This window comes from Eucyclogobius newberryi, unplaced genomic scaffold, assembly GCF_026437365.1.
Source record: "Eucyclogobius newberryi isolate DKJ021-1_F unplaced genomic scaffold, fEucNew1.0.hap1 SCAF_6, whole genome shotgun sequence".
Classification (NCBI taxonomy): domain Eukaryota; kingdom Metazoa; phylum Chordata; class Actinopteri; order Gobiiformes; family Gobiidae; genus Eucyclogobius; species Eucyclogobius newberryi.
Window position 1 is genome coordinate 28960271 of NW_027316278.1, and position 14176 is coordinate 28974446.

At 39.0% G+C, this 14176-nt stretch overlaps 1 protein-coding gene across 1 annotated transcript in view; it reads right to left on the reverse strand.

Moving 5' to 3' along the window:
* Positions 1–2422: 2422 nt before the first annotated feature.
* Positions 2423–14176, reverse strand: part of oxct1a (3-oxoacid CoA transferase 1a) — an 88375-nt gene continuing 76621 nt past the window's right edge. The window contains exons 16-17 of the mRNA XM_072433824.1: positions 4563–4664; positions 2423–3673 (exon numbers count right to left, since the gene is read on the reverse strand). Coding sequence (XP_072289925.1) covers positions 3638–3673; positions 4563–4664 — 138 coding nt within the window. The 3' untranslated portion in view covers positions 2423–3637. The remainder of the gene's footprint in view (positions 3674–4562; positions 4665–14176) is intronic.

Consider the following 14176-nt stretch of genomic DNA (forward strand, 5'->3'; position numbering starts at 1 on the left):
GGATGAGATCCGCCCTGAATACCTAAAGTATCTGGATGTTGTAAGACTGTCTTGGTTGACACGTCTCTGCAACATCGCGTGGCGGTCGGGGACCGTGCCTCTGGACTGGCAGACCGGGGTGGTGGTCCCTCTGTTCAAGAAGGGGGACCGGAGGGTGTGTTCCAACTACAGAGGGATCACACTCCTCAGCCTCCCGGGTAAGGTCTATTCCAAGGTACTGGAGAGGAGAATCCGACCGATAGTCAAACCTCGGATTCAGGAGGAGCAGAGTGGTTTTCGTCCCGGTCGTGGAACACTGGACCAGCTCTATACCCTCCATCGGGTGCTCGAGGGTGCATGGGAGTTTGTCCATCCAGTCCACATGTGCTTTGTGGATCTGGAAAAGGCTTTCGACCATGTCCCTCGGGGTGTCCTTTGGGGGGTGCTCCAGGAGTACGGGGTCCGGGGCCCTTTGCTCAGGGCTGTCCGGTCCCTGTATGACCGGAGCAGAGTCAGACTGAGTGAATAATGCAGACCCTCCAGTTAAATCACCGTAAATAACTTTGACATATTTTGAATGGACGTTTAGCTGCGGTTAAGGTTAATTATTCAGTGCATTCATCAACAACACGATTACAGTCCACCAGATGTGAAGTGAACGAGACGACAGAACTTGAGGTTTAGTTGCTTTTTAGTTGAAAAGATGCCACATCAACAATAACAAGTGACTCAATGAAAACAATTGTGAAGCACTGCATCTGATTCTTAAGATTTGGTCATTGTGTTGGTTTTGGTTTTTCTGGTTCCGTTTTCTCAAAGCAGCTCAACATTGAAGCTGCACTAAGTTACTTTTTAATAAAATATTATAATGTGTATTGCAATATTACAAAACTTTTTTTTTTTTTTAAACATTGTCTTATTAACAAATACATTCGAACGGGAAAATCATTTTGGCAAATATTGGTAAATAGAGTAATTTTCCCAATGTATAGCAGCTTTATAGCTTCTATTTACATCCCCAATTTGCACAATGTTACTTTCTACTGCTCTGCCTGGAATGTTCCAAAGTATGGCGTTAAACTCATCCATCTCCATGGAGCCAAGCAGTTGACACCACCGTGGCATGGTTACAAGTCAGATCTGTGGAGTGGAGAGCCCACTTACTGAATAAGAATACAAGTTCGGTTTTATAGCAAAAAAAGAAAACATGTGTAAACAACTGAATAAACGCAACAAGCAACAACAGACAAGTTTAATGCCAGAGTGAAAAATATTCAAGCAAAGCAATAACATGTACGCAGAAAAGTAGGTGGCCAACCCCCATCCGAAAAGTGACACAGTGCATCTTTATTTCAATCATTTTATCATTTTAGTTAAATTGGATTTTTATTTCAAGCCACACTTGGTAATGAAGGGAATGTATATTGTAGATTATATATTTCTTTGCCATTTCCCCCCCTTATTTCAATCATTACATAAAAAATGATATGTATTTCATAAGGAAATCATGATATAAGTCTAATGAGCCTTGTACAGTAGCCAAAGAAATAAAAATATAAGGCGACACTGAAATGCCATTCCGTGTTGTACCTTGGGAAGTAGGTTAATGTATGTGGACTTGGGTAAAACGCAGAGACGCAGGATTACCATGAGCAGCCCGCCGGCATTTTCTCCTGTCACTTCATTGCCACTTTTGCACTCGCTGATCCAAACCCGGTTGATCTTGTTGAATGCAGAAGCCCACCAGCCTCAGTGTGCGCCCGCGTAAGAGCCCTAAGGTAATGGCAGCGCCTTCTACTCCACTGGATGAATCAAATCACCGATGTCAATGCGGCACCAGCGTCCATTTATAGAAGAGTGGGACCTGTGGAGTGTCACAAGGCATCGTCGTCAAAGCTCTAATTTGATCTCAATCAGCAAGGAAAGGATATTTCATTGATAAAAAACAAACAAAATATAGACAATGATAGAGGATAATATTTCATTTTCATAATTTAAAATTGCACTATGAGTCTTCTCTTAGTTCTTTGAGCCCACTTAAAGTAATCATGCATGTCTTTTATATCATTTTTGCACATTAAAAACAAGTGTAATCAAATAAATGCAAGATTGATAACTTTAAAGCCATACTGTGGAATATTTCAGACAGATTTGTACATTTTATTTTGTTTAATCGTTATTTTACCAGGCAAAACATTCATATCTAATTCTAATTTACAATGTTGGCCTGGGACGTATTAACTTTAACTAATTATTGTGATAAAGGATCTGGAAGCCTCGTGTAATATTGTCTAAAATCTGAATTCTGAGTTCACTCATGATATAGCAGTGCATTGGACACATAAATAAATGTGTGGTAACTACATTGTGCAGCAAATGAAACAATAAAAAACAAAACAACAACACTAAGCCATTTTATTAATCAATCAACGAATTTCCAAAAATTTAAGAAAGCAGAAACGACACAATTCCCTTTGACCACAACTGCATAACTTTGTACTCGTGCTAATACAAATATGAAGTGGACATGTTGGAATAATAACATTAAGGCATGTACAATACAATCATTCCATAAATATTAATTATTCCAGTTGACCCAAACAAAGTCTTCCAAACGGACTCACACCGTTTATTCTAAACGTACAACATAATTTAAAAACAAAGTTGACCTTCACATTCAACATTCGACTTACAGTAAATGTGTTTTGTGATTTATTCACAGTTGTAATAAAACCACTAAGTAAAATCAGACACGGCCCGGCCAGTATTTCTAAATTCAACTCAATTTAAGATCTTTGTAAGCCGATTTTGTTCATTCACTTTGAGAGTAGTTAACACAATAGTTTGAATAATTTGTACGTGACAATTACAAATGTATTAACTCCAAGGAGCTGTTGGATTAAAGAGATGATAAGAAGACTGTGCTCTTTCTAGTTTAAACTGACACTGTGTTTCCAGAGCCTTCACCTGCAGATGGAAGACACATACAAGTGTTTCTCCTCCTCACTTTATGAACAGGTCGTGTCTCATGTTCAGCTCCTCCAGACTTCCTGTCGCACTGAGCTGCAGAGGTCAAACTAGCACTGACTCCTGATTGGTGCAGGAGCTGGACTTGAGGTAGTGACCGTTCGGATCAGAGAGAGGACAAAGAGCTTTAAACACACTGGATTTCAGCTTTGAAACTGGCAACACAAATGCGAGACTGATGTGAGGCTCGTTCTGCTTTCTGATTGGATCGTCGTGAGAACCAAAACATTACAACAAATTACAACATAAACAGTTTGGCTACCACGTCCAGTGTTTTGTAACTAAGAATAAATCTGCATTACAATGGTTGTCAGTAACAGCTTCATCGGATTTGACCACGATTACCTCGCATTACGTTCTACATATCTTCATTTAAAACAGATCACAAAAGCTCACTTTTGTTTCCTACTGTTCACGTTTGTATCGATCATCTCCATCAACTTAAATAATACTAAACTAAGTACTAAATAATTTCATAAAGTTTTCCATTTAAATAGCATACATATTCTTCAAAAAACCTATTACAATCAGAAACACCTTTCAACGGCTTCTATATTCCTGGCTTTGTTTAAACCGACGAGTCTATGAAAATAAAATTAAAGAAAACAATAAATGAAAGATTTCACACATCCTAGATCTGCTGCATGGACTTCAGGTTCGGAGACACCTGGAAAGACAGAGGACAATATATTAAGCACTCTATACATTGACACGAATGGTAAACAAACTGGTGGGAAACTAAAATGCTTCATCATATAATTTGACTACTTTATTATTATTATAAGTTACAAGTCTGATTAATGGTAATGGGTGTAACACGCGCTCCGACTGTGTACAAAACTGAAATATAATCATTACTCATCACTGGATGTCATTGGCTGTCAAATACAAACAACAAACCGTATTTAAACTTGTTTTAGTCATCTGGAATCTGGAAAGGCAAAGTGAGGAGCTCAGTCGGGACCAAAACACAGTGTAAAATGGTTTTAGACATTAGATTAAAATGTACTTCATACCTGACAACATGGTTAGGTAATGTTTATAAAATGATGCTACATAATAATCAATAAGGTAATTTGTCATCATTTTCTCAGCTCACATTTACCAAAGTCAGTGGATAACCTGGTAAAATAACCTGGTAATGCTTTAAAATAAAGTTCCTTAGTAAACTATTTATACCGTCAATAGGCATTAGTTTAGCATTAGTTTATAAGCACTTATAAGGCATCAACAAGCATTTATTGAGTTTAGTAAACATTGTATTAACGCGCTTAAACATTTTTTGTACATGATTTAATAATTATAAGCCAGCTACACATGCTAGTAAATACGCTCATAAACAAATAGTGTTTAGTAATGCCATAGTTTACTTAAGAACATTATTTTACAGCATGTTACAAATGACCTTTATTTGTCCTACTGTGTCGCAAACTCACAGCACACGAGCAGCTGCAGATTAAAAAGTATCAAAAATAGACCTTAAAATCTTAAATAAAAACGGTTTATCATAGAGGTTTTGCATAAAAGGTCTATGTACAGGTTGTATTGACACGCACCTCAAAGTGGGCCCCGGTGCAGGCCTTGATGTCTTCTGGTGTAAGTCCCTCCCAGATCTCGATCAGTGTGAGGCCTTTAGTCTTGTCCACATCAAACACGGCCTGCAGACAAAGACACAGAGTTCAGCTCTGCAGCAGATACAATGTCCAGAAAAGGTCATATTGTGTCCTTTTCTGTCCGTTTATGTAGAATTATTCAAATACGTAGTATGTGATTTTTGGACAACCCGAGTGAGTCATACTTTTACATTTGTCAGTTACATCAGTAACTTAAAGGCGCAATGGACGATTTTTCGGCGATTTGAGAACTCAGGGTGAAGTGCTCATGCCACTCCCCCGTGTGGATACAACACACACGTGCGTTTGTTTATTAGCGTGACAGATCGCATCACATCTCTCATCTCCCGTAGATTTCCGTCTTCTTCTGAGTCAGCTCGAACTGTCTTTCTCCGTCTTCATTTTGTCCCGTACACTGAGGGAACTATATTATGATAGATCAATGCGCTTAGACACACGGAAACGTGCTGCTCGTGGGGACGAGCCACACGCGGCTGCAGGTGAGCAGTAGGTGCGTTTTATGATTGATACGTGGCAGGACTAATTGGCAGTCCACGCCACGAGGAAATAAGACTCAAATTTGGGTAAAAAAATCGTCCATTCAACCTTTAATAAAATTGTGCGTTTTCAGAGTGGTTTTCTGACGTCATACCTTTGCTCCTGCTCGAGTTATACAGTATATTTGACAGAACTCTTACTCGAAAAAAAAGTTTTAGTTCCTCTTCTCAGTCTTCATGTGGCAAAAGCCTTATGTTACTTGCAGATTTGATTTATTTTTCCTATTTTTTGTAGTCTCTGTTTAAAAGACATGACTTTGTGCAAATGACATGATCATTTATTGATATTTTACCAATATACAATTGTGAAAGCAAGAGTGTAGTGATACTAAAATATATTTTTGTGTTCATACTTAATAAAGATTGTGTTACAGTGGATTATTTCTTTGTCTATGGAACCTGTGAATGTAATTAAATATATCGGTTTTTGCTCTTAATGGACAAATTGTCAAACAATCAGTTAACAAAGGCCATTGCTCCTGAATAAAAGTAATTAAACAACATCTTAGATTGTGCTTTGTGAACTAAATTGTGACAATAAAGCATTATTTATTCACTCTCTTCTCCTACAGTTGCCAACAAGCCTGCCAATCTTCAGCAACAGCCTCTGATCCCGAGGCTGTTGCTGAAATAACAGGCAAGTAATGTGTTTAGATCGGAGGTTGTGATATTTTAGAACGAGATCATATGGCTTAAGTATTATGGGCAAGCCATTTCACAAAATCTATTTTTAAATCATTGTGGTTCAGACGTTGTCATGACAATCCATCAGAATTGCCCTAAAACACTCCTGTAAATTGCATGTTTGCAATATAGAAACATGCAAACAATTTTGCATATCTCCAAACCAACAACTGCAATATTATCCATTTCCCCCCAAACATCTCCTATACAAACATTATCCTATACAAACAACTCCTATACAAACATTATCCTATACAAACATTATCCTATACAAACAACTCCTATACAAACATTATCCTATACAAACATTATCCTATACAAACAACTCCTATACAAACATTATCCTATACAAACATTATCCTATACAAACAACTTCTATACAAACATTATCCTATACAAACATTATCTTATACAAACATACAAACATTATCCTATACAAACATTATCTTATACAAACATACAAACATTATCCTATACAAACATTATCCTATACAAAGGTGATTATAATTAAAACACAATACTGCACTGGAATGCCATGTGAATCCCATCAATACAAAGTAGGGATGTCACAATATCAAATGTCAGTGACAATGTCTAACAAGATAATAGAAGATAACCTTTATGTGTCCCACAAAAATGGAAATATAACTATCAAAATATACATGCAACTAACGATTTAACTAAAAATATTAGACTATGCTTTGGTTAAGAAGATAAAAAGCTTTAAAAAAAAATAAGAGAACATAACCAATTAACAACCAAACTATAAACATACTATAGAACTATAATTTATCACAATTTCTCTGGTATTTGTGATCAGTTTTATGAAAAACTTAGTGAATGATAAAGTAAAGAGAATGTGACATAAACGGACAGATAAACAGCACTTTACATTTTGGTTTAGAGTATAGATTAAATGGAAATAACCCAATTTTGCTTCTAAAAATTGCCCTGATTATTATTATTATTCTTTAGCTCCATTACATTGTGACCTCGTGACATCCCTAAAACATGATTGGCATCATTACAGCCCTGAAAAAGCTTTAAGCTCACGTCCTTTATGTGGAGGCAGGAGTCTGTGCTTGTCTCAGCAGGCAGTGACAGTCCTATCCAGAACACTGTCACACTCACGGCTCATTAGCAGCACACGGGGCGACAGGGGCGACAGGGGGGACAGGAGACGGCAGGGGACGGCGGCTCAGCGACATCGCCACACACACGGGAAAAGAAGAAAGGTCTGAGCAGGACAGAGGAGAGAGTGCGCACCAACATCACAAACAAGTGTTAGAGGGCAAAGGGAAACTTATTTAACATCGGTGCTTTCTAATACGGAGGCGGCACGCCAGGACAGGGAGGCAGCACGCCAGGACAGGGAGGCAGCACGCCAGGACAGGGAGGCAGCACGCCAGGACAGGGAGGCAGCACGCCAGGACAGGGAGGCAGCACGCCGGGGCAGGGAGGCAGCACGCCGGGGCAGGGGCAGGGAGGCAGCACGCCGGGGCAGGGAGGCAGCACGCCGGGGCAGGGAGGCAGCACGCCGGGGCAGGAACGCTGGGGCAGGGAGGCAGTGGTACTGCAAGGGGTACGTTAAAAATCCAAGGTGAATAATAATACAAAAATCCAAGTAAAAAATATAATAATCCCGTCAAAAATGTATGTTTCCCCACACCTGTCTCCAAAAGGCAGGCCACAGGCCACATCCGGACAGCAGGACGATTTATAGATTGATAGAGTTCTCAGTCAGAGTGCACTTTGCATACACAACAATTGAAAACCAAGACCATGAAGCAAAGCGTTCTGGGATGCTTGTTTGTATTGTATTTTATACATATACATGTACAATAAACACATTCATAGGCGGAAAAGCCGGGGGTGGTCCCCCATAATTAAAAATATACTATTTAAAAAAGAATGCGCTACCGCGATGCTCTGTGCTACTTTGAGACGGCTCCGCCGTGACCTGAGAGCCCCGGTTCATCTGAAAAACTGCTCTGTCAAAGTCTCTTAGTCCCGCTTTAGTACCGATTTAGTACCGATTTAGTCCTGCTTTAGTCCTGCTTTAGTCCTGCTTTAGTCCTGCTTTAGTCCTGACTATCAAAGCTTATGAAAGACAAGCTCAAGTGTCTCATTAAAGCTCAGATGACTGATGAAAAGATCTAGGCCTATAGTGAGTCTGAGTATTAGTGTTTTGTTCCTGATTCAAAGTTTAAATGACTGTTTAAAGGGACTTACTCATAGGGGCTCCAGTTGTTTTTAGTTAAGAGGCCATATATTGCAAAAACAGGTTGATTATTTTGAATTCATAGTTATTTATGTATTTTCAAGGCCACATATTATTCATTTTTATGATTCATTTGAGTTCAAATTAAGACAATGCCTGAGAATTTAATGTTCAAATAAAATTATTTTCATTGAATCATCAATTAGGTTACGTTCTATTTTTCGACTAATAATGAGTGATATAGTATGACAAAAAGCTCAGGGGGGGTACACAAGACAAAAAAGGTTGGGAACCACTGCTCTTAAGCATGGGAAGACCACAAAAAGTGTACCAGTGTCAAGTGATGTCATCAGCATTCCTTCAGGACGTGAAGCTAACCGGAGGCACTGCTCTGTCTGAAGCGCTGTGGCTCATGTTGGGCTTTAATCGGAGATTTGTTTTAACACAATCTGACCATAAAAAACAGACTTAACTGGAAACACAACAGTGGCCTGAGTTTTGGTGTAAACTAAACTAATGCCAAATGAGTAACTTTAGGCTCGAGTGTCGCTTGAAAACACATATAAAATGTCTTTGTTGAGTCTGAGAGAAATCAGAGTGAAACCCAGAGGCCCTGATGGTGCAGCTGCTGCAGCACAGCGCTGACAGAGTCTGGCACAGCTCAGCCAATAGGAGGGAAGAGGGCGGGGCTATCTCAGGAGCACAGGTGGAGCGCAGCCGAACAACCTGTTTTTAGTTATCTTGCCTACATTAACTTAACCAAAACCAAATTGAAATACCAGAAACTTGTTTAACGGTCAAATGTATGAAATGCATGTACAGTACATGTAGTGTGAATATCAAACGTTTTGCTGAGATGTTTCATAAATGAATTCAGGAGTTTGTGAGTCACGTGCCACTATGCGCACTGTGCAGCTCTGAGTGTCATGAGAGGTGCTCTGTCAATCCAAAGATTAATGAATTTGTTTATTTGTCAAACGACATTATTAAATGGGACCATGAACGCTCGTATTGATTAAGATAAGATAAGACATGCACTGTATGGTTTTCAATCCATCTAAAAGAGGTGACAGTTTGTTTGTACTGAGTATCACCATGGTAACTAACCCCTGATATTGGTCAATATTGACAACAATTATTATTTTATTTATTTTAGTATTATTTTGATTCACATTCACAACGACATTCAGACAATTTTTATAAATCATCAGGAATGTATGACACAAAACATGACTGGACCATAGAATGAACCACAGTTAACCGCAGCCACATCCCAATACACTTGTTTGAGAGATTACACTAGACTTTTCTGTCTCTATTTATAGGATTGATAATTCTAATTGAGCACGCCTCCAAAAAACGATTCCATTTTCATAACGTTTTTTCTAACTTGTATCTTCCAACTTTACGTAAGGACTCCTGCTGGCAAAATAGTAAATGTTCCGTTGCAAAGTGGAGGTGATTTGAGCTCTGAAATGATCAAAATAAAACTAAAGAGCTCTGGATACCACGTGATAACATCACAAGTGAGTCTCAAGAGGGAGACGGCCAAACATAAAAAAAAACGGTCTTTATAACATTCGGTTTTGAGGTCTTGGACAAGCTCTGTCCTTGTCCAAGTATACATGCAGACGAGAAAGTTGAATTTCTGACAAGAACGTGTCGTCCTCCTAACAATAGGTTTAGTTTGCATATAAACCTACTGACTGTTTACTCAACTTAAGTTGTATAATAAAGCGAAGGTTCTTTTATAAAATGAAGGAAAGCAATTACTTCACGTTCATATTCAACATAGTGGGTGAATTCAGGCTTTAAAAAGACCATGGCCATCATAAGGTTAGCACCAATTTTGAAACAACGTTGAACCAGGATAAGCCACGTAAGCCCCTGACACACGGCTGTCTGACCAAGTCCATTTCAAAATGATAAAATCAGTCACTGACCCAGTTTCTAAAATTTACACTGGGTCTCTGCAAAACAAGCAAACCTTCCTTTTCAGAAGGTTCTCACCGTCCTGCACAGAACACATCATTAAGCACTGACTCACGGAGAAGCTGCTCCACTGCTCCACTTGCACTCACTCTTTTCAGACCAAACCAATATTGGGCTAGGTTAGGTTCATGTGATGTCATTCAAAACAGGCTGTAATCGAGCAGATGAGAATTAAATTTGCTGTTTAACTTTCAAAATTTATATTTTTCTCCCTGGTTTATGGTTAATATCTCAATATTTACTGGGTCTGATCACAGAAAACAAACACTGGCAGATAGTTCAACGTCTTCTCTGTCAGCAAAAACATATCTGTGGGCCACATACAGACTTTGAACATAATATTATTATTGTAAATAATTGAAATGCAAAGCTTGCCTTGAAAGACGTCTGGACTAAAACCAATATCAATATTAAAGTCAGGCCTAGGCTGTAGAAGGCTTTCAAGTGCAAAGGTAAGCATAAAAAAGGTTGAATAAAACTTTGCTCTCCAAAGAAAACATCATGCATTTAGTATTGGATTATAACAAATGTAGATTGTCATTTATGGGTTTTTATTGTTGAACCCTTTTTGAATAATGACAGCAGAGAATTTAATCAGCACACTCAAGCCTGAAACAGGATTACTCAAACACGCAGCAAACAAATGAAATACATCTCTGAATAAGATAATGATGATGGTCATTGTAACAAAGTTAAAAGCTCCTCAAAAATCTATTTTACATAATACGCATCCTTTAAGAGAAGTTGAATTGTAATATTCTGTTTTTATGACGATTCAAACTAATTAGTTCTTACCATTAAGTTTCTGCAAATGCATTAGCAAGTCCATTTTGAGCTGTGTATAAATGAGAACAAAATAACTCTCTCTCAAGAAATATTCAACAGCCCCGTTGCTTCGAAAAGCCCCCCAACCTATGCAATTACTGTCATGACTAAAAATGCCACCGGTAACACTTTTCGGGGGCCCATTATAACAAAAGCATAATCCTGCGCTTTTTTCTTCGCACACTTCAACAGGTAACTGACTGGTCTAATAGCTTTTTGCATGCAGTTTGAAGCCGTAATTGTGAGTTGGATAAGCTGTGTGCTGGGAAAAACAAGACGTTTGACGCGCATTATGAATATAGCAGGGAGCATGCATTCTTCTTAACAAATGGCAGCCCAGGTTTAAAGGCTCGCACTAGGGGACGTTGCCTGGAGCTATAGGTTGACGACACTGCATTCAAAGTCAGACATAAAAGTGACACACACGACAACAGAGAACTTCAAACAGGAGGAGAGTCGTATACTTTATGTACCGGCGTTCAGTGCAGTTTTGTGCGTTGATATAGAGCTCCTGCACATGCACACTCCCAGCATGCACCAGCAAACTCCACAGTGACACTAATGGTGTGGACAGCGATGAATGAACTTTCGAAAGACAACAAATCATTTTAATTGTCAGTATCAGTAAACGTCATATGCACAAGGTTTTATAATAAAGTGTATTTCTCATAAACATCTCCAGGGACATTTTTGATGATAATAGAAGGTGGAAAGTGAATTGGATGTGCAGATTTTTTCCAATTTAGGATGCAACATACAAACTCTTAAAATGCGCACACGGACCAGTTTAATCCGATCAGTTTTTAAGTTCTATTGTTATTTACGGCTTCATGCAATGACAGATAAACTCCAAAAGCTAAATTTTGGAATTGTTGCCATTCATTACTTCATTGATTCATTATTAGATCAATTTTTTCATCATCATCATCAACAAAAATATATACATGTTTATATATATATATATATACACATGTTTATATATATATATATATATATATATATATATATATATATACACATGTTTATATATATATATATATATATATATATATATATATACACATGTTTATATATATATATATATACACATGTTTATATATATATATATATATATATATATATATACACAATATTAACAAGAAACTTAATGGTCGCAGGAGAGAAATGCAAGGTAAAGAAACCACTAATTTAATTGAAGACATTCTTGTGTCATAATTATAAGCAGCCCGATTATTATTGTTAAAATAGTGATTTCTTAATATTCCCAATAAACAGGGCAGTTTAAGTTTTTTTCAGTAATTACATAAATCAACAAGATGTGTTTTCAATCAGCTTGGAACAGGACTTGTGTCTTGCTGATTTTTTGTTCAATACAATTAATTTGCCATTTGCCATTTGTTGGACCGTATAATTTCATTGCTCATCACTTGCTGTGTAATCGGACGCAGCTGTAATTTTGAATTCCACCTGAGGGAACAATGATATTTTGGAATTTGAATAGGGTCTGGAAGCCAAAACTAAATATAAAACAACTATCAATCATGATGTGTATCTTGAATGCACAGTGGCAAAGGCGGTTAGCGCTCTTGCCTCCCAAGAAGGAGATCATGGGTTCAATTCCCGGACCAGACCAACATCACATGATCTCTCTGGGTGGAGTCTGCATGTTCTCCCCGTGTTACCGTGGGTTCTCTCCGGATTCTCCGGCTTCCTCCCACCGTCCAAAGACATGCATGTGTTAGGTAAAATTGGCGACTCTAAATTGGCCCTAGTGAATGAATGTGAGAGTGAACTGTCTGTAATGTCTATGTCTCTGTGTTGGCCCTGCGATAAGTTGGCCACTGTCCAGGGTGTACCCCGCCTAAGGCCCGAAGTCACTGGGATAGGCTCCAGTCACCCGCGACCCCGAAAGGGAACAAGCGGTAGAAAATGGATGGATGGATCTTGAATGCCTCTTAAAGTGGTGAGCATTACCTCACAGGAAGTGGTTAACTGGTTTAATTTCTGCACTAGTTAGGGTCTTCTTCCTTTTGATCCAGTTCTCTAACCGGACTAATGCCAGATTTAAATGTGTAGCACTCAGAGTTGAGCTCTACACTTGATCAATCTGGAATTGCTCCTGTCGATACAGCTTGGGAAGGGGAGTGACTCATCGTGAAGTTTTAGCCATTTGACGACATAATTTTTGGCTATTTTCATGTGTCGCATCATACCTACTGGTTCTAACGCTTGGTAGTTTTGCATGTGTCGCATCATACCTACTGGTTCTAACGCTTGGTAGCTTTGCATGTGTCGCATCATACCTACTCGTTCTAACGCTTGGTAGCTCTGCATGTGTCGCATCATACCTACTGGTTCTTACGCTTGGCAGCAATGCAGGTGTCGCATCATACCTACTGGTTCTTACGCTTGGTAGCTTTGCATGTGTAGCATCATACCTACTGGTTCTTACGCTTGGCAGCAATGCATGTGTAGCATCATACCTACCGGTTCTAACGCTTGGTAGCTTTGCATGTGTTGCATCATACCTACTGGTTCTAACGCTTGGTAGCTTTGCATGTGTTGCATCATACCTACTGGTTCTAACGCTTGGTAGTTTTGCATGTGTCGCATCATACCTACTGGTTCTTACGCTTGGTAGCTTGTTGGCAAGTTATTAATAAAAACACTTAAACCTCGCAACAATCCAGCTTGCAGTGCATAGATACCTATTCTCACCAACAACTCAAATATTGTACAACACAGACTAATCTCCCAGATGGGGGATTAATCTAATACAAGATTAGGAGAAGGGTCGGCCACTGGTCATGACAGGTTGCCCTAAATGCATTGAAGGATAGGTCAAATGCAGAGGACAATTTTCTCCAAAGAAAAAAGTTAACCTTACTTTTTTAACTCTGGTCAGGCTGCCCAAAAAATATGTCAGTTTGCCGTAACCCGACCAACTTGGTAAAAAAATTGCAGACTGGAAAAGAAATGTCAACAACTTTGTCAAAGTGATGACAAATATTATTTTTTTCTCTTATATCTCGCCGACTCACCGACCGCTTTTCAAAAAAGCGCAGCGTTGAATGATTTGCATGAACAACATACAGCATGAGCGCTCCGTGGCAAAATGATGTGTGAGCAGGCAGCGCGTTAATGTAGGGACAATGTCCACAAACTGCTCAACAAAGAACAACCCAAACTTCGTGCTCAAGAAAGCACCAGCCCAACCCCGTAGCCGGTCAGGACAGCGAGTCGGCAACGGCAGCACAGTCGGGAAACAGCAGCGCTCA